General features: G+C 43.0%; 8 protein-coding genes across 8 annotated transcripts; 2 read left to right on the top strand and 6 right to left on the bottom strand.

The window, feature by feature from the left end:
* Positions 1 to 263: 263 nt before the first annotated feature.
* Positions 264 to 4,916, bottom strand: BYT42DRAFT_345369 (AAA domain-containing protein). The gene is made up of 25 exons (XM_051563144.1): positions 4,712 to 4,916; positions 4,609 to 4,640; positions 4,495 to 4,532; positions 4,268 to 4,418; positions 3,541 to 4,203; positions 3,363 to 3,463; positions 3,223 to 3,291; positions 3,106 to 3,162; positions 2,931 to 3,033; positions 2,817 to 2,873; positions 2,624 to 2,748; positions 2,488 to 2,564; positions 2,303 to 2,403; positions 2,132 to 2,243; positions 1,835 to 2,042; positions 1,693 to 1,775; positions 1,599 to 1,620; positions 1,434 to 1,545; positions 1,347 to 1,373; positions 1,246 to 1,289; positions 1,118 to 1,182; positions 929 to 1,063; positions 714 to 871; positions 564 to 647; positions 264 to 493 (listed from the first exon to the last, which is right to left on the bottom strand). Exons 1-25 carry the CDS (start codon positions 4,794 to 4,796, stop codon positions 383 to 385), a joined length of 2,820 nt encoding a protein of 939 aa, XP_051422785.1. The 5' UTR covers positions 4,797 to 4,916; the 3' UTR covers positions 264 to 382.
* A 13-nt stretch (positions 4,917 to 4,929) lies between these two features.
* On the top strand, positions 4,930 to 5,859 carry BYT42DRAFT_614146 (uncharacterized protein; the record flags this gene model as incomplete). The annotated part of the gene is made up of 1 exon (XM_051571820.1): positions 4,930 to 5,859. The coding sequence occupies one exon, from the start codon at positions 4,930 to 4,932 to the stop codon at positions 5,857 to 5,859; it is 930 nt and encodes a 309-aa protein (XP_051422784.1).
* Positions 5,860 to 6,499: 640 nt separating this feature from the next.
* BYT42DRAFT_570407 (UTP--glucose-1-phosphate uridylyltransferase family) lies at positions 6,500 to 8,820 on the bottom strand. Its single transcript, XM_051568389.1, has 5 exons — positions 8,556 to 8,820; positions 8,342 to 8,437; positions 8,158 to 8,234; positions 7,869 to 8,079; positions 6,500 to 7,774 (listed from the first exon to the last, which is right to left on the bottom strand). Exons 1-5 carry the CDS (start codon positions 8,625 to 8,627, stop codon positions 6,710 to 6,712), a joined length of 1,521 nt encoding a protein of 506 aa, XP_051422783.1. The 5' UTR covers positions 8,628 to 8,820; the 3' UTR covers positions 6,500 to 6,709.
* Positions 8,821 to 10,477: 1,657 nt separating this feature from the next.
* On the bottom strand, positions 10,478 to 11,476 carry BYT42DRAFT_345167 (uncharacterized protein). The gene is made up of 2 exons (XM_051563143.1): positions 11,057 to 11,476; positions 10,478 to 10,984 (listed from the first exon to the last, which is right to left on the bottom strand). The coding sequence occupies exons 1-2, from the start codon at positions 11,424 to 11,426 to the stop codon at positions 10,809 to 10,811; spliced, it is 546 nt and encodes a 181-aa protein (XP_051422782.1). The 5' UTR covers positions 11,427 to 11,476; the 3' UTR covers positions 10,478 to 10,808.
* Positions 11,477 to 11,985: 509 nt separating this feature from the next.
* BYT42DRAFT_614143 (uncharacterized protein) lies at positions 11,986 to 12,577 on the bottom strand (the record flags this gene model as incomplete). The annotated part of the gene is made up of 4 exons (XM_051571819.1): positions 11,986 to 12,147; positions 12,208 to 12,279; positions 12,373 to 12,434; positions 12,511 to 12,577. 4 exons carry the CDS (start codon positions 12,575 to 12,577, stop codon positions 11,986 to 11,988), a joined length of 363 nt encoding a protein of 120 aa, XP_051422781.1.
* BYT42DRAFT_345125 (uncharacterized protein) lies at positions 12,300 to 13,468 on the bottom strand. Its single transcript, XM_051563142.1, has 5 exons — positions 13,270 to 13,468; positions 13,122 to 13,174; positions 12,884 to 13,066; positions 12,511 to 12,820; positions 12,300 to 12,434 (listed from the first exon to the last, which is right to left on the bottom strand). The coding sequence occupies exons 1-4, from the start codon at positions 13,344 to 13,346 to the stop codon at positions 12,678 to 12,680; spliced, it is 456 nt and encodes a 151-aa protein (XP_051422780.1). The 5' UTR covers positions 13,347 to 13,468; the 3' UTR covers positions 12,300 to 12,434; positions 12,511 to 12,677.
* A 729-nt stretch (positions 13,469 to 14,197) lies between these two features.
* BYT42DRAFT_570399 (uncharacterized protein) lies at positions 14,198 to 14,772 on the bottom strand. The gene is made up of 2 exons (XM_051568388.1): positions 14,566 to 14,772; positions 14,198 to 14,494 (listed from the first exon to the last, which is right to left on the bottom strand). The coding sequence occupies exons 1-2, from the start codon at positions 14,739 to 14,741 to the stop codon at positions 14,275 to 14,277; spliced, it is 396 nt and encodes a 131-aa protein (XP_051422779.1). The 5' UTR covers positions 14,742 to 14,772; the 3' UTR covers positions 14,198 to 14,274.
* Positions 14,773 to 16,512: 1,740 nt separating this feature from the next.
* BYT42DRAFT_570395 (SAC3/GANP/Nin1/mts3/eIF-3 p25 family-domain-containing protein) lies at positions 16,513 to 18,902 on the top strand. Its single transcript, XM_051568387.1, has 10 exons — positions 16,513 to 16,636; positions 16,695 to 16,851; positions 16,919 to 17,059; positions 17,139 to 17,177; positions 17,243 to 17,378; positions 17,431 to 17,511; positions 17,591 to 17,794; positions 17,903 to 18,032; positions 18,101 to 18,317; positions 18,398 to 18,902. The coding sequence occupies exons 1-10, from the start codon at positions 16,624 to 16,626 to the stop codon at positions 18,606 to 18,608; spliced, it is 1,329 nt and encodes a 442-aa protein (XP_051422778.1). The 5' UTR covers positions 16,513 to 16,623; the 3' UTR covers positions 18,609 to 18,902.
* The last annotated feature ends 17 nt before the right edge of the window (positions 18,903 to 18,919 follow it).

Raw genomic sequence — 18,919 nt, 5'->3', positions numbered from 1 at the left:
CTTACAAAGAGAAATGACGCCAATTTCTGACGCGGGAATGCCTAGTTTCAGGACGGTCTGAGTTATCTTCGCAGACAACATCATTTCCGTCTCGTTCCAGAAGGAATTGGTTCGTATGGCTCTTTGTTCCTGTTACATCTTTTTAGATCCAGCCTGCACGGTTAATTTTTTTTACTCTGTGTATCCTTACAGTGCCACCCGTGTCTACAAAGGAGACTGTTGGTAGACCTTCTATTAACGGTGCTCGATCACTGGGCTGCACGCCATTAAGTAGATAGCGATCGTAGAATAACCGGTTGCTGATATTCGCAATATTTGGGTGACACTATTAGATGTGGAATCATCAGCCACAGCCTGGTACCACAATTCCCCATTCCATAACTTACTCTGTATTGCGTTCGTAGCATGATTGACTGAGCCAAAGATGAACGTCAGCTTCTATTGGTACACATACATCCCCATCTCTGTTCAAATTAGTTACCTCATATCCTAACTGTTGAACAGTACAAAAATCAGTTGACATAAAATACTATGGCTGCCTCTATTTTCGCGAGCCTACTTACCTCCGTCATTCGGTCAAACAACGTCTTGTCCAGCCCTTGGCCAATAATGCCTTCGTCTGCAGCTGTAGCTAGCGTAGGCGGCAGCTTTTTTTTTTTCGCAATCCACAAATCAATATGAGGCGTTGTTGCCAGTTTTTCGTTTCTTTTTACCTGTAAGGGATCGCCAATCATAATCAACCGGTTACAACCGAACCGCGCCATAGGCACCATGGTCATTGGTTCCATCATTTGAGACACTTCATCCAACAGAACCAGGGGGAACTTGGATTCATAGAAAATGTCAAAGATCGACGCCATACAGGTGGTGCCTTGGAATAAATTTAGCCGCGAAATCCCGTAAAAATGCCATTAAAAAATAAACGTACCAACAACATCAGCCATTTGCAGTTCTTGGAGCATGTTTTCTTTTTTTCTGAATCGTTGAATCGTGCTTGCGATCAAATCATGGTCCTCTTCCGAGTTTTGAGGATCATCCAACATTTCTTCAAGTTCCTTCAGTTCTAAACGAGGACGTGTTAGCTCCATTGGCAATACACGTACGGTTCGATATTTACCTTCTTTGCTTGAAATCTTGGCTTGTGCTGTATAAGGTAGTAGTTTCTTGGCAATTTTCTTCATACTACGTACCATGTTGATGATCAGTGATGTGTCTCATAAAAAAGTTGCTGTCCATCGAACTCACCTGCCAACGCGTACAAAGTGATCATACCCTAGTTTTAGCAAACTCTATCTTCCAGTATCATTAAACGTTCGAATCTTCTGCACTGTTGCAAGAGTGCCTACCAAAAGAATACGATCCACTGCTACATTCTAAAGAGTCTGATGAGCCTAATTTTTTCATCCATCATATATTCTTCGCCGTGTATTTACCGTCATGGAGGATACCAAGATTTTGAAAATGATGATATCATCGGGTTCTCTTCCACTGCATGCCGTATCAATGATATCGCGCAAGAATATAATCAGCACCGCTGCCAGAAAACTTGATTCTGAAAGTGAGTTGGATGCGAATATAGATCATGGCGCTGCTGTTACCTTTTGCCCGATCCAAATACACCTGGTCATCCCAAACCAAAAAGGAACATGAGAAGCTAATGCTTAAAAAATAAGATACATCGCTATAGCTTACCGTGAACCAAGACAATTGATCGTTCAGGCTCGTCATTCCATCCGGGACACACAATGACAGCTTTAGCCACCGTTCGCAAAACGCTGGAGTTGGTTTCAATAAAACATGGCAGGTCACACCACACACATTGCTTGGGACGTACCTTGCTTGATCCACGTTGAGAGAATATCTTTCAATCGTTTCCTGGAGTTTGGCCTCTACATCGATATTATCTTCTCTGGTGAGCCGAATATACTCCAGATCCGTCGGTGATGCGGCTTTGATTTTGCTGTTTTTACGATTAGTGCGCTTGGGGTCTGCCAAAAGATCTGGTAAAATTGGCATTCGAAGTAAACGGTCTTCCAGGGCATCTGTAAAAGAAAGAAAAAAAAGATAAAGAAGGTTGAGCACATCCGAATAGCTGCTTGCAGTTCTATTGCATAAGACAAGCGACATTTACCTAGCATCATAAATTCGGCGTTTGCAGAAATGGTGCGAAGGGCATACACTGGACAATTTTCTTGCATGATATTGGTGGCCACTCGGGTGTCGCGTGGCGTCAAGCATCCCAGCTATCATTTTTTTTTATGAGTCGCCTATTTCCGAAGTAAGGAGATAAGGTAATACTCACCTCAATACTGTTATTAGTGAATGGACCATAGAACATACTTCGACCAAGACATGTGGAATTGGCTTCGAACAGAGGACTTTTTGAAATAATCCAAATATCATCTAAAGCAGATCCACGGTACATGAGTTCATGGCGGTCTCAGAGCCTTTAAGCTATCCTTCCGCGTAGCAAAACAGTCGGATTACCTTTGCTGTATTTTGAATGATGTTCCCGGTTTTTAATGAACAGTTTGAACCGATCGGACATGTGGAAACGACCATCACTAAACACTTTTTTTTTCAGTTTCTTATACCAAAATGTCAATAGCTGATCCCGCCGTACCTCTTGAGATTGCAGCCACCGTAAAAACCAACGCCCTTGGATCGAAAATTCCTCTCGATATCGGGTTTGCTTTTGAAGTTCTCATAAAATGAGTGATAATACACTGCATAATTGAGTAGGAGAATCTATAACCGAAGATGCGTTTAATATCTGCACAATTACCACGTGCCACCACCAAGAATATGATGCATACCTGAATATGTTCATTGATCAACTTTTTGAAGGTGTCTTTATACTGCACGACACTGGTCTGTAAACACTGTTCAGCCTTTTCCTGTGTTCATTTCATGCCTTTTTTCATACATACAAAACGCGTGGGCACGGTGCGAGTACGCTTCGGATGAGTTCGTGTTTTCAAAAGATGGAGTGCTTTTTCGCGACTCGGGTATTGAAGTACCAATGGCATAGAACTATAACGAAAAATAGCCGGTGTATCAGTAAACGTCCAGGTGGAGTTTTTCAAATCGAATGAGATCACTTACGCGCCTTCCTCCAGTGGCGATTTGAAGTTTCTATTGTTTGTCGATGTGGACACAGCACTGTCAGGTGGTAAGCATGTCAATAAGAAATCTATGTTTCGTTTTGTCGAGGACACACACCTGGATGATGACTCTAAAAGTGCTGGCTGCTCGGCGATCTCCTCAACTGTGGAAGCTTTCACAAATGTACTACAACCACCTGACGTAAATATCAAACCGCTTAACGCCTAATACTACTCCTTTTTTCTCCATGCGCGCACCTTTCTGCTGCTGACGATGATGCACCGTTGCCAAGCGGTTCGGCAATCTGACTGTGAAGTTTTTTTGCCGTTCGCTTCGACAAGCCAACGCGAACTCGTTTCTACCGATAGCGTGATCGCATAATTACATGTAAATACCGAATGATTTTCCCGGATATGACAAGAATTTTTCTCTTACGGTTGCACCGTCGTTTTTCGGTTCGCTGGCCGGATCAACAATCATTTTGGCGTTGTTATTGGTATTTATCACAGGTGCTGAAGGTGGAATATTATCATCAAGGAGTATGGCATCGAGTAGATCGTCATCAAACATGAATGCATCATCAGCCAACTGAGAGGCCAAAGTTCCTCCCATTTTACGCTTTCCTTTGCTCTTGTCGGCTGATGGTATCTCAAGACGAGTAGAAAATGTCGTGTTGGATGGCGTAGTAAGTAAAGTGTTGCTTGTCACCGTACTAGTTGTAGAGGGAATTGAAAATGAGGATGGTAATGGTGAGGTGGACGGTGAGTTTAGCATCGATTCCGAGGAGGAGACAACAGATGCTGCTGTTGCTGTCCGTGTTGGTGCTGGTGGTGCTGGTGCTGGTGCTGGTGCTGGTGCTTGTGGCGGCGGTGGCGGTGGCGGTGGCGGTGCTATTGTTGTTGCCGTCATTGCTGTAGAGGATGGGAGAGTTTGGGCTAATATTGGTGCAGGTGATGTGAAATGGGGACGAGGAACAGTAGGTGTGAGGATTCTGTCGTTAGCAGTTCGGCTCGACGCCATCATCCGAAGACGCTTTCTCGCTTGTCTGTAATCTTCGGCATGAGTACTGAGAGCACGATCGACCGGTGGAATCGGCACCTAGCATACAAAGCAAAGGTCAATTATGTCGCTCCTATTTTCTCAGATCGATTTCGATTCTTACAGGTACTGGGGCGGCGGCCATGACGGGAGCAGAAGTAATGTAATGGCTCGGACCTGCCGCAGTACATAACTCCTGTCCTTCAAAAGACTCCACAGTTACTAAATGGCCTTCAAATTCGACTTCATCGCCAATTTCAGGCACACCGGTTTTACTAAATTTTCTAAATCCGCACGTGAGGATCACAACCATTCTCCCATGCTGCGGATCACGCCAGGAATTAACTTTACTTGTCAATGTCGTAGCCTTTTTCATCCGTTAGGACAAGCTAAAGAGACCGAGTACATTAGTAATCGTTCATCGGTGCTCGAAATAATTTGTTCGGAAAGCTGTTTGTGGCTTACTTTTCTATTGAAACTGTAGTATTTCATGACACCTGTTGTATATAGAAAGACGGAGGTGGATCAGCAAAACGGGATCAGAGCAAGACTATTTTCGGATACGAACCGTCTTGCCATGTCTTGAACTTCTTTGCTTTTTGTGCAGTGAATAAGACGACATAGTGGGCTACAAAGTGATCATTGTGGGACATGCTCCGCAGGGAAAGGGAAAAGGTACACTCGAAAAAGAGAAAAATGCGGGGACGCGGAAAAACGCGAAGTGATTTTGATTATGCGGCCAACATTGAAAACTCGCGTGTAGCGGAGTCTGGAAATGGAAAAAGGATGGCGGTGGCGAATGAACGAATGAACGATGATGACATTAGTTTTTTTGCACGTGTCGCTTTGTATGAAACCCCAAAACCAGTGCCTATTTGTTTCGATCAAGCAGATTGCAAGCACTACTTTTTCTTTCCAACTATTATGTTGTTGTCGGTGGCTGTTATTGCCTCTTCCTTCCTTTACAATGTAGTCAGTGCCACAGTGGAATCGCCTGTGCTGGATGTCACCACCATCTACAACCAGCAACTCATGATGGACATCATGGCAAAAGCGGCGTCGATAGCTTCCAGCTTCTTCTCCTTATTTTTTCGCATCCTGTATACGGTGGGAAGTTGGATCGTCTGGCCGTTATTTTGCTTGATGCGTGGTTTATGGCAAAGTTTCATTGTCAAGCCAGTGGCATGGTCGATGCACCTCTTTTACACGTTTTATCCAGTGATTATGTTCTGTTTTGCGGCCGTGGCGTGCGGATTGATCATCGGAGGATTTGCGGGTTTTGCTGCTGAAGCATTTTCATCCATTCTCATAGCTGCCACTTGGGGCGCACCCGCCGCGAAGAGAAACCAGCTTCCAGCCACCACCTCAGACCAAGACGGTTCCATTTATTCATCCGATCGTGAAAATATCGAGGAAGACGAAGAAGTTCAAGTGCTAACCATGAGCTCCAAATCGTCCGTCTTTGAAAGCGACAGAGAGAAAGACGGGTTTCGGACACCTACTCAACGTCGTCCTTCCACGCCTTTGCACCAAAGAACCAGTCCTTGGCGCCAACCCTTATCACGACGATCCAGTTCATCCTCCGCCTCCTATTTTCGGCCCTCACGAACCCTGTCGTCCGCAAGGAAAAGATTCAATAGCCAAGAGACATGGCACTGGTCCGACGAGGAAGAAGATGATGAGTTTCCGTCCTCTTTACGTTCCTTTCAACGTTAAACTCTATCCCCCTTCCCTCCCCTTTTTTTTTCCGCCTATCTGTGCCCTCTTCCATTTGTGTACATTCCCATTTTAATCAGGGTCTCGTCATGCGATGGCGTTGTTTATACCAAATGTTTTTGGTGGTATACCTTACTCCAGTGGCAATGCATTTTGTGCGAAAGCGAGCAAAAACTCCCTTACGCGGTCTCATAAAGCTCGCTCATCCTTGACGCCGCCAACGCCGTCTAATGGTTGGTTCACGTTTTGTAAAGGATAAGACTTACATAATGATAATACCGAATTCACACTTTGTATACGCCATTTGACCTTTCTTTGGCAGCAAAGACGCAATATTTGTGCGTCCCATCTGTATTCGTCGTATGGTGACTTTGGCAATGATGTTGATAAAAGATGCGATTTTGGTTCAAAATGACCCATGAATTTTTCGTGTTCATGATACAAATCCAAAATTGTCAACTGTGACAATGGCTCACTGCCTGTTAAAGTAAGAATAATTATTTCTTTTTCGCAAGGTATTGTAACGCACTACCTCGTAATCATGGTTGAGAAGATGCCGGTCAAAATCGCACTCAGGGGCATGACAGCGGACGATTGCATCAGAATTCGCCGATTTTAACTCTAAACCAAGTTGCAACGGGTGATCGGAATATCATGATTGGTTCCATTCGAGATGTAATCAGTGTATTTCTTACGATGATATTTGCAATTTTTTCATTTATTTAGTTGCTATTTTTTTAGCCTTTGCCTAAAAGGAGAAAGTTACAATATTTGCATTGAAGAAGAAAAAAGGAAAAGAAAGCGAGAAAGAGAAAGAGAAAAAAAATAAAAGATGATGCAAGTACAGAGTTTAATGATCAAGGATGCGGAGGTTGCCAGTGACGACCTTGTTTTCTAAGAGGGAACCAGACGGAATGTCGATACGCTCACCGTGGTTAGCGACGATAATGACAGTACCACGCAGTTCTACATGGGCACCAAAAGTAACATCGCCCGTGACCGTCAAATGATCCAATTCCAGAATGTGAGGGATGGTCTTGAATCGGTTCAAGAAATTGCTGACCTTCTTAAAGTGATCACCTAATTTCACAAGAGGTACGTTGCTGAACATGCGTTTGGGGTTCACGACCAATTGACCGTGTACCAACGAATACAGGTTGGAAGTAACCAAGAAAAGATCTGAAGTCGATTTGACGGGAAGGAAACGAGTACGAGGTACGTTGATACCATGAGCGTTACGGAAATGCTTGATAGCCGCACCGACGGCGGTTTCCAACTGGATCACCTTTTCACCGTTTTCCGTCGTCTTGTGGTTGACAATGATCTCCAAATCCATGGTTTCCTCATCCATCACTCGCTTTATCGCTTTCAAATTCAGCCACAAGTTGTTCGTGTTGAAGATCTTGAACTTCTTGACCGATTTGAAATCTTCCACATGCTCTTCGGGCACCTGAGCAATTTCCAACAAACGGATGTGGCCGTCATAGTCAATGAGAGTACCACCCTTGATATCGGCCTTGGTCTTGTCGGTGACTTCCATCAAGAATTCGGCATCCTTCTCCACCATGTGATGCAAGATGTTGAGATCCACCGTGGCGCCCAGATTATCAACGTTGGAAACGAAAAGGTACTCTTTACCCTGAGCCAGCAATTGGTCAAGAAGACCAGAGTTATACAATGATTCATACAAATCACCGTGACCAGGAGGGTACCATTGTTCGATGGGAGAGTTGGGAGAACGGGGTACAGGGAGCATGGATTCCTTCTTGATACGGGGATGACGGCTCTGATTGAACGTGATGATGTCCACATTATGGGTAGCATATTTCTGGACAATGCGTTTGGTGTCTTCATCGGTGTTGAATGAATTCATCAAAATGAAGGGCACACTGACATCATATTTCTTATTGAGGTACTATCAACGAATAATCCATGGGTAAGTCCACAATGAGACCAAAACAAAAAAAAAAGACTCGCGTTGGTGGCACGGACCAACCCCAAACACTTACCTCAATTTGGCGGACACTCAAATCCAAAAATGTCATGCCGTCACGGACTTCGATGGCCGATTTGGGACCCACACAACCCATGGTGGTGCCCAATCCACCGTTCAGTTTCAACACAGCCAATTTGCTCAAATCGTCGGGAGATGTGGTCTCGGGAATCTCTTTGTAAGCAACCACCTGATCCTGCGACGGCGATTGGATTTTTTCCCAGTCACTACAATGATACCAACGTATGAGAAATCGTTCTGTGGTTGGCAAATCCATGAGACGGGCCAATCCCATGATGACTTACATTTTCTTGCCTTTGGCCTTCTCATCCAAGAACCGGGTGAACAACATATAGAACCCATCCATTTCCTGGGTAAAATACTGGATCGATGCCACATCCGATAAACAAAAGAAAGTGTCAGTTCATGGTTTTTCCGGGCAGCATCCGAGTGTGTTTATCTTGGGTGTCAAGCTCGATTCATGCATACCTTGCGGTCTTCTTCATTGGGAATTTGCGAGCCTAACTTGCTCAGCTCCACTTTCATGGCCTTGGCGGCGGCGGCCGAACTGGCGCCTTGGAAATCCTAGAAATTGAACAAACAACAAATGAAAAAAAAAAAAAATAGACGTCAGTTTGAGATGGATTGATGACTAGTAAAAAGAACCTCTTTTTTGAGCATGGGTATGGGACGAACAACATACAAGCGTGGACAGAGTGTGAGGATGGTGTCGGTCGGTTGGAATACCAGTGGAAGGTTTTCTGCCGTAAGCCATGATGAAGTAAAGCGAACTTTTGGGGTGAAAAACAGAGTTGAAGAACGGAAAATATGCCGATTCTTCCCAATGCCATATTTATAAAAGCAAAGGGAAAAATGGTCCCACTCCGCACCGCATATTCTCCGCTGATCATATCCGATAAACTTTCCCTTACCCCCGTTTCAGGCTTTTCTCTTATTTTTTTTTTTTTACTCCCACGATCAACGTACCTGGGTAGTTTGTATTCTTTCCTCTTCTTTTTATCCATCGTTATCCGGCTCACTTGTTACACAGCTATCGTTTGGTCGACTATTTCATCAGTGCCGGCAAGTGGTCGTCACCCACGGGCCCCTTTCCTCGTTTCACAGCCAAACAGTGTTCAAAGTCCGACTATCGAAAGAAAACGTCCATGAAATCCCAAATCATTTGTTCCCTACGAAAAAAAAAATTGTTGTCAGATCGATTTTCCAACAAACAAACACTGGATTCATATTGCCTGTAGGAATCGTTTTGAGGTCAACCTTCCGATGCGAGAGACTTTCATCGTTGTTGACAGTCTATAAGAATCGTCACAGCATGATCAATGCAAGCAAGTCGTTTATTGCGCTTTGTTCATTAGCTGTGTTTAGTGCTCTTATAAATGGTCCATTACGTATGGTGGAAAATTGAGGTTTTTTTTTTTTTTTTTTTTTTTTTGGTAATGGTTGCTTTGCTGGGATTCTCAATAGAATACCCAATCATTGTCTTTATCGGTTGATCAAAAAAAAAAAGTTCTGTTTATCTTTATCTGGCGAGGTGGATTACCTTATCCCGTTCGTTGCATCAAGTTCCGTTATCTATTGCTCATCTCAACCATACTTGGCGGTAAAAACGGAATTCGCGAATACCTATTCCTAAGTCGATCTTATCGCGCTATTTCGTCAAAGAAAAACCCTCAATGACATTGCCTCATTGTCTGTGCAGCTGATTAAAGACGGTTACGGAAAGTCAATGTTGTTTGTTTGAATTTTTTTTTTCTTTACAAAAAAAAAAAAACGAAAATAAAAGAACAAACAAAACCGGCAATAGGTTTGATTCATGGGCTGATTCGCGTGGAAAGGCGGGAGAGTTGGGAGGTCTCATTCATATTATTATTATTATTATTATTTTGAATTATGCAAAATGCAGCATCGGAAAACAAGTCCATATCTTCTAACATTTTGTATGATAACATGAAACGCGTTTTGTCCATTTGTTTTAGCACTGTCAACCTTCCACGCACAAGGGTGCGCTATTTCCATCCAACTTTGGTTAAGCTTGTCTTTCTACTAGTTTATAGTGTCCACAATGTACCATGAAATATTGTATCACGACTTGGGAGCGATACTGCTCCTTTCGTGCATACTAGATTCCTGTGTACGGATCTTGAAGATTTATCCATCGTGCTGTTCCGCACGTAATTAAATGATAGAAACCATGCGCTGATATGTATGTTTTCGTTGAGAACAAGCGATAAAAAATACCTTTGGGTATGGCTCTAAAAGGTAAACTATACAGATACGCAAAAGGTGCAGTGATCAACTGATTATCTCTGTGTAACTTTGTGTTGTAACATTGAATGCAGCGAGAACAATTCTAATGTGCCTTATCCCCTGAGCGCATAGAAACTTGGGATTAAAATAAAGCGCCGAAGTCGCATGAACATGAATGTCTCAATTCCCTGCAAAAAAAAAAAAAAAAAAAAAAAAAAAAAAAAAAAAGAGTTTGGACCCTTATTCCACCTGAATTATTGATTCAGATTGCAGAAAATGGTTTCTTTGACCTGAAAAAGAAATGCCGGATAAAATTTAAAGTGACAACCAAAAAATCAGCCTTGTTTTGCTGATGGCCTCTTTTCACATCAATTTAATTTTTATCCAGTAGAAAATCATCAAGTCAATAGTTTACTGTATATTTGAGAGAAAAAAAAAACCAAAAATGATATTCCCGCTAGTTTATGCTACAACGACCTCCGTGTCCTCAAGGTGTCACACTACAGAATGAAATAAAAAACAAAAACTTACTAGGATCTCAAGGCATATCAAACGATGCAATAATCGTTCATTCACAGAAACACAACAAGAAAAGTCAACTTGCCTAGATTTGGTGCCAGGGAATAAGTGTTGGTTCCACAGCTTGACGGTAAATCATCTAAAGAAAATGAAAAGGGATCCTCTAGGATCATAGCTCGATGTGAATATTATATTTGTAAATATACTCGCCTAGTAATAACATGGTGCCCGATGTTGCTGTCGAGAGCGGTAAACCCAAGTGCGGATCGAGTTGCCAATCATCGTCCAAAAGCACCGGCCCAACGCTTCGACTCACAGATTCAGCTGTCGAGCTTTCATATCTCGCTACGTTAAAAAAAAGAGAAAGAAATCCTGTTAATAACCATGTATTTGCAGGCAATGTCACACTGTACTTACAATCAGGGCATGATGATAGTAGCAGTGACTGCAAGGTGGCCAACTGCTGTCGAAGTTGCTGATTTTCCAGTGCCAAGGACTGCACCATTTCCTGTATTCCTTGTTGTTTTTCTGAAAGTTGTATACATGTATTCTGTAGTTGCGCCGCCTTCTCCGTTAAGCATGCGTTATTGCGCTGCATTTCTTCCAGTAGGCTGTCAAATCGAAGCACGGTCTCCTCCAATGTTTTGGTGTACTGAGATCGCCTTTCTCGAAATGCGGCTTGGGCCAAGCGATTACGATCTTTGCGTTGCTCAGTGGTATATACACGCTGCCGTCCGCCCTTATAAGGTAGCATGAATACTTCAGTGTTGTATGTTTGTTGCTTCATAGGGGAGTAAGTGTTTGTTATTTCTATAAAACAGAAACACACAAAATAAGAAATGGGAATAGCGGGATCGGAGGCACACCAGGGCTGACGACATTATTATCATCCCATTTTGAAACACCGGACCGGTCATCATGGTTTTTTTTTGAACACCGTCTGTGATTTCAATTTGTTGTTGCGGACATCAATGGGTTCGCTGTTGTGCGTTATTAGTTCCATGCTTGGTGCGAAGATTATTTTAGCCGACTCTCGAGAAATATCCACTAATCCCCGATCCAAGCAAGCTGAATACTCGTTTCCTTCAATCACTTTCATTCCGATACAAGAAAATTATCATATTTTGAAAATTCGAAGTGCCTATCTGAAATATAACAAATGCAAAAGGATAGATACTATTTTTTACAACTATTTTCCCAGCGATGAATGAGGGATGGTCCTTTCGCACGCCCTTATGTCACCCCTTCCTAAGCATCATATTATGTCATCAGCAAAAAAATCTGCACTGGGCATCTGAAAGCGCAGCTTACCAAAGGCATTCAAAAGACTCAAGAGCGAGCTGAATTCACAGGAGTTGGTTGGCGGCACTTTGACCGCCCATCACATCTTCTGTGCTACTTGGACGACACAAAGCAGCAGTTCGAGAACCGATCTGATAACCAGAGTTGCTATACGCTGTGAGGATTCGTCTCATATTCACGCCAGCGTTAATATCCCGGTCCCAAATCTAGAACAACCAATGATATAGTCATTATGTCGTCAAAGTAATGCGGACCTCCTTGCTTACCAGTGCGTTGGCATCGTTATTCGCCGACGTGCAGTGGGGGCACAGTATAGCAGTAGGACGATGGATAAGGAGCTACATAATGACGTCGGTGAGATGATCTGAATGAGATACACGCATCCAACTATAGAAAAACTTACTCCGGTCCCAACGTTTACAAAACTTTACGCTGGTCATCACCCCATCCGTATCAATGCTGTTGGCGAATTGAGTATGTTGGGAAGTACCGGCTGTTTATTATCGAAAAAAAAGGTCGCAAGTTAGTCGCTTTTTCAACATCTTGCTGTATCAATTGCATCCATTTACCTGGCTTCACCTGGGAGAAGGGCAACCCTTTTGGGCAAACTTTATCGGGATCGAAAATGCTTCCCATAGGTCTTGCTTGAATTCTTGGTCTCGCTAGGATCTTTCAAGCGAGGTTTTGGGAATAAATTGTATCCGTGGCTCCGTTACAGATCTAGGTGCTTTTCGTACTATAGACATTTGCTTAGCGTAATTTCACAGAGTTTTTCCACACGATCTTCACGAACCATTAAAGCGGGAGGAACAGGATGCCCAGACATCCAAACTTCGTTAAGAAAATCAAACAAGCCGTTTCCCGTCAATCGCACGTACGCTGTGAAAATGTACGTTTAAGTCTCTACCAAAATATATTCAATAATCCATACAGTTATCTTACAGATTTGGTGTGATGAGACCGGAAGGAGAGGCCACTGTTTTCCTCCTAATTCATGTGCTTTCCTCAGAAGCCATGAGGAATAGCGAACCAAATTTGGCGTCATTCTTGTTGCGGCTTGTTCCTCGATTGTGTCAGCGTCTGATCCGGCAAGCTCACGGTTGCGCACATCCATGTGTTTCCCAGGTATTTTTGTGAGTTAGAATCATATATTCAATCTACAGCTTTCAAACTTACTGATAAAATACTTGAATACCGGTATTGTTGCCGGGGACGTGATTCCAGTCATTGGCACTAAAGGGTTTGTAAGCGCACAGCTTCAGAGTAGCCTTCTTGCCTTTATCGCTTTTCCAGAATTTCGATTGTCCTTCAAGGCTACATTAACATACCACGTTTGCGCTTTCAGGAAGCGTACCTTCATGCCGATTAGCGAAAAGATAGGGAAAAGAGGGAATTGGTGACCCATGACATGCGCTACAAGTGATAGCACTGGAGAGTCCGCAAAGTGAGTCAACCAGTCACTATCACCCCACTTAGGACGCTTGTATCAAGATATATCTTCTACAAGCTACTTCTTGGCTGGTGGTTCAACCCACACCCCAGAAGCTCCTTTGTCATCAGGGTCAGGAAACAAAAAGAGGTGGAAAAAGGGAATTGGTGACCCATGACATGCGCTACAAGTGATAGCACTGGAGAGTCCGCAAAGTGAGTCAACCAGTCACTATCACCCCACTTAGGACGCTTGTATCAAGATATACCTTCCACAAGCTACTTCTTGGCTGGTGGTTCAACCCACACCCCAGAAGCTCCTTTGTCATCAGGGTCAGGAAACAAAAAGATGTTAAAACGCGGGAATTTGCACCATTTTCTGATTTTAAAGGGTTATCCCATTTCGCCGTCACACGTATGGCACTGCCAAGATTTCTCATCTTGATTAATTGCCAATGTCATAAGCATCTTCCACGGCTTCGACCTTGCGAGTAACCTTCTGTGATGGAGGATAATAAGTTTATTAGTTTTTGTGAGTTCACGCTCACAGTGCTACCAGTTTTATTATTGCGGACGTTTGATCGGCTGTTGTGTATTTCAATCTATGGCACCAAGTGCGGAGGTGGATTTTGCTGATCCAAATATTCTCCGGTGATTCAGTCGCATTAATCGTAGTCCCTGAAATATAGTGCGTTTCTACAAGAGGCAACTGCCATAATTAAAAATCTTGAAAGGTATCCTTATAAGACTTGTTGGAGTTCAGTTTTCCTTGAATAGGCGATGGTGCTTTCTCGTTATTTGATATTGTGCCAACCACAATCCATGACATGTCCTAGATTTACGATTCATTGCAAAGTCATAGAGCAGCCTCTTGACGGAACCTCTATGTTGCAGATCCCTAAGGCCTATGCGCAGGTAATTCTACGAATACTTTCAGAAAGTGTCTTCGTCAACGACATTGTTTCCGATGGATCTTGGCCTGACAAATAGACACGCTGTACTTCTTGTATGCATAGGTCCGGATGTACACTGCGAAATCTATGAACCATCTGGCAGCCCGCTCCCAGTAGCTTGATTATTCTATTTGAATAGTCTAACCAGGACGACTTGCAATCAGCTTCTACTCTAACACGGCGAATTGTTATAATTATTGTTTGTTCGTACGCATGGTTGTTTTGCAAGTTCAAGAGTTATACCCTGTATGATTCTTGCGTTTGCGATTTTTATTTGCCAGAATCAAGGTTTCGTCATTGGTCGACAGGGTGAGGAGATGATAAACGATAGAGGCCAACACTTGGTGCACTCCAAAATTCTTCTCTATCTTTGAGGAGCATAATTTGCCTATACAAAAGAAAGAAAAAAAAAGAAGCATAATCTACTCAACACGTCATCATTTGCCGCGCGTCACACTTTTCTTCTTCCTGTTTTACTTGCTGCGCCTGCGTAGACATCTTTCGTTCAACCATTACGAAAAAGATTCGAACGAACCCTCTGCCTATTGTCCAAGCAAGACGGAAGATCCGCTTTGCATTAATACCGACACGCGAATTCCTTCGACGTTCTCTGGGAATCCTTTCGGGGTTGGTGCTCATGCGAACGACGCGGAGGCTGTCTTGCATTATGGAGACGGTGTCCAAAACGGCTCAACCGGCCCAGAATAATGGGTTGTACCAAGTGTGGTCTCCTGGACATTTACTCCTGCCTCGACAGTAAAAGCCGAGTTTAATGCTTTGTCACATCTGGAAGCGCATTAGTATATTAACGAAGCAACCCGTAAGTACTGATGTATATCAAGTTATCCGTTTCATCAATACTCATCTTATATCTTTATTTTAGGCAAATGTTACACATGCATACAAAGTGGACAGCCTGAAGATCATAGAACAATATAGCGAAGTAGCTCGTGAGCTAGCTCAGCACATTGTTCCGTCATAGACCCACCAACAATTCGATGTCAATCCGTCAGTAACGCGGCAGGCTGTCAATTGCTCGATACCGAAAATGTGGACAATGAAGTTAATGCCCAAGCTGCCCATTGTGACCAACTTGGTACAACCAAAAGTGGAAATCAAGAACCACCATTTTCTCGTGGCGAGAAAGCGTACGTGGCAACAACGGAAGCAAGTTCCTTCCAATTACGTGGATTGGAGAAGCAACAACTAGATTCCGCATGTCGAGAGGGTATGGCACGTACCCATCGCGTTCGTCCCTCAGAGCTACTATGCTCCTGCGACGGAATTGTCGCCGAAAATGTTAATGCTGCCATGGCCATTCATTGTCGTATTCCGACATGATCAATTACATATCCGACACGGACATCACCAATCTGACCTCTCATTTGAACATGGAATATTTCCTTCCATAAGTTTGGATATTCTTTCTATTTTTCAGAGTTGGCTAAAATAACCTTCGCACCAGGCATGGAATTAATAACCCGCAACAGCGAACCAGATGTCCGCAATAGCAGATCGGGAATCACTGTATCAATGAGCATCCTATTGTCACTAAATATTCTTTCAATAAGTCGTGGGCGAGATTCTTGGTTTGGAGCCAATGGGGCTTTAGAGTGAGTGAGTGGGCTTCGCAGGGAGTTGACATGGAGTACCTTTCTGTGCTCCAATATCAATGAAGCAAAAATCAATTGTACAAGCAATCGAATCTGATGCCCACACTACTCGCCTACACTATTCGCCTGCCAAACCAATGAGAAATTTCCTGCATGTATTCAAACAACGGATAGCTCGATAAGTGTCGTTACTAAACCGAAAGATACCCATTCGAAAAAATCAATAAATGAGCTTATTTACGCTGCACATAAGAACAGTAACCATACGAGAATTTGCTGAAATCTCGGCTTGAATTCACATTAAATGGTCCTGTGCTTTTCGCCCAACTCTTCCGGTTATTCACATTTGTTACTTGCAAATAAGCTTTATTGGAACAAGAACCAACTCGCCTTAAGCGAAAAATACGGTGAATACATCATCATACATATATACATCTTATTATTCGAGATTCATTCGGAAGCTTTAAGTGGTGATTGTTTCCAAGTGATCATATTACGGTGCGGCGGATCCAAAAAAAAAAAAAAAAAAAAAAAATTCAAGACGTTCAAATTGGGGAATTTTTTTGTTCTTTTATTTTCGAAAGATTCGCGCCAGTCTCTTTTTTGCGCTCTAAGTATTCTTTTGTAGGGAACTCGAGTGGTCGCATTATCTGTAGTTGTCCGAACTAAGCAGCCACCATTCGAAACAATGACAGGACGAAGTAATGGGAGAATCAGGCCGAGATTAGCATGTTAACTGACGGTTGTCGTTACCCGTAGAACCGGCCTTCGTGGCTGTAAGCACCCAACCGAGCAAAAAAGCCAAGATTGCAACAAAGGCCAATGCAGTGGCCATACAAAGCCAAACGGAAGAAGCCAAAGGCTCTGACCAAACTAACACATCGTCTTCTGAGAATGCTTGGCCGTCAAGTTTGCGGTATAACTCTGGCTGCGGATTGGCCATGGCTTACTCTAAATGCTGATCAAGGGTTTTTTCTCTTTAGTGATTACGTTAGTTTATCATTTGACAATTGCCAACCCGGTAAACGTGCACAGCTGGAAACCGAGCTGAAGAATATCATCCTAGCAGCTAAGGAGTCTGGCTTACTCCATACAATTGATTGGCAAAACAAATCTTTACCCAGGTAAGACCTCGCCTTTGCCTGCAGCGACCCGGTGCATCCAGTTTCGTCTCTCGTATTTTTTTTCTCACATATTGAGTAGTGCCTGTGGTGCCATAGCCAATCCCAACGCTAGTCCTGTGTAAGCGTTCAACCATCCGATTTTTTTTCAAAAAGAATTGTTCATTGACGCAAACGAATCGTTAGTCTAAAATTAGCGAAAAAGGCGGTACTGCCAGCAATTCTAAATACGCCAGAGGAACAGCGGCGAAGGGAGATGCGAGCAAAACGCTTCCAGGCGGATATGCCTGTCCGACGTGTCACGCCTCCCACCGAAGATATGGTATGGTCGACAAATATTCGATGATCCCAACATCATATTAATCGATCTACAGGGTGGGGAAGGAAGTTGGCATGGGAAGCCCGTCGTTGGCACCAACACTGATCTCGAAAAGCCATACTTTCGTTTGACTTCGGTAAAAAGACTCGTTTTCTGTGATGATCTGTTTTTGATTTGGTTGCAGGAACTGATAAAAATTGGTATTCTCACATTAGGCTGTGGATCCGGCTACTGTGCGACCGTTACCGGTGTTGAAGCAAACGTTTAAAATGTTACGGAAAAAGTGGAAAAAGAACCAAGACTATTCATACATATGCGAGCAATTCAAATCGATGCGTCAGGATTTGACCGTCCAGTGCATCAAAGATAGATTTACTGTGCGTGTGTATGAAACTCATGCCCGCATCGCTTTGGAAAAGGTAAATGATTCTAACGTTGAAACCGATCTTCGCGATCAGCTCAGGACTCAAGCTTTTTTTTTTTTTTTTTTTTTTTTTTTTTTTTTTTTTTTTTTTTTGCTCTATTAGGGCGATCTTGGCGAATACAACCAATGTCAAACGCAATTGAAATACTTGTATTCGCTGGGATTACCAGGTTCAATTTCAGAGTTTGCGGCTTACAGAATTTTGTATTTCATCTTTTCTCAAAATCAATCAGGTGAGTTTCTGTCTTTGTGGTTGTTAAATCATTGGAAAACAGTAATTTATTGAGTCATTGTTAAATAGCATTGAACGCTCTTATTGGAGAGTTCGCTATGCCTGATCACAAGGATAAACCAGACGATGGGATCCGGCATGCCCTTGAAGTTCGTTCGGCCGTGGCCAAAAAGAACTACCACAGGTTTTTCCAGTTGTATCTGGAAACACCCAACATGGGAGGGTATCTGATGGATCACTTTGTTCTTCGTGAGCGGATCGAAGCCTTGCAGATTTTATGTAGAGGGTAAGCCAGTTTCTTTTTTTATTTTAGTTCGGCACTGAGAAAGGAGAACAATGGGCCCCTCATCAATTCTTTATGCGCAGATTTAAACATGGCATTCCAATCAACTATGTGGAAAAGGAATTGGGCTTTCGAACGGGATCCGAAGTTTATAAATTTCTGACGGACCATCATCTTGCACATTGCGTACGAAAGGATGCGTCGGGTCACTGTTTGGATACCAAAGCAGCTCTCCCTGTGTTGATGGAACAAAGCAAGCGATTCAAAAAGATCGATATCAAAGGCCAAATTTAAATCCACTTCAAGAAACAAACCTTGCATGAGCCTGAAAACTATGAAAGGAAAGTATAAAGAAAACCATACTCCTTGCGTCCTTCTATTGCACACATACAACTGTAAAAATCCATCAGTTTCCATATTTCCCGCGATTCCCCCCCCCATCTTATCTTTATCCCGATTCCCCATACCTCTTCTCTTTCACATATTCATTTCACAATCATGAATCACGGCTCATTTCGACAATCACAGCAATCTTTTTTTTCATTATTATTGATGCAATAAAATTCTTTTTTTTTCGATGTGGCAATATTTTGAACGAACCGAAA

This window comes from Radiomyces spectabilis (assembly GCF_025331425.1).
Source record: "Radiomyces spectabilis strain NRRL 2753 chromosome Unknown BYT42scaffold_7, whole genome shotgun sequence".
Taxonomy (NCBI): domain Eukaryota; kingdom Fungi; phylum Mucoromycota; class Mucoromycetes; order Mucorales; family Radiomycetaceae; genus Radiomyces; species Radiomyces spectabilis.
The sequence above is the reverse complement of the archived record's forward strand: the minus strand, read 5'-3'. Positions and strand labels throughout refer to the sequence as shown.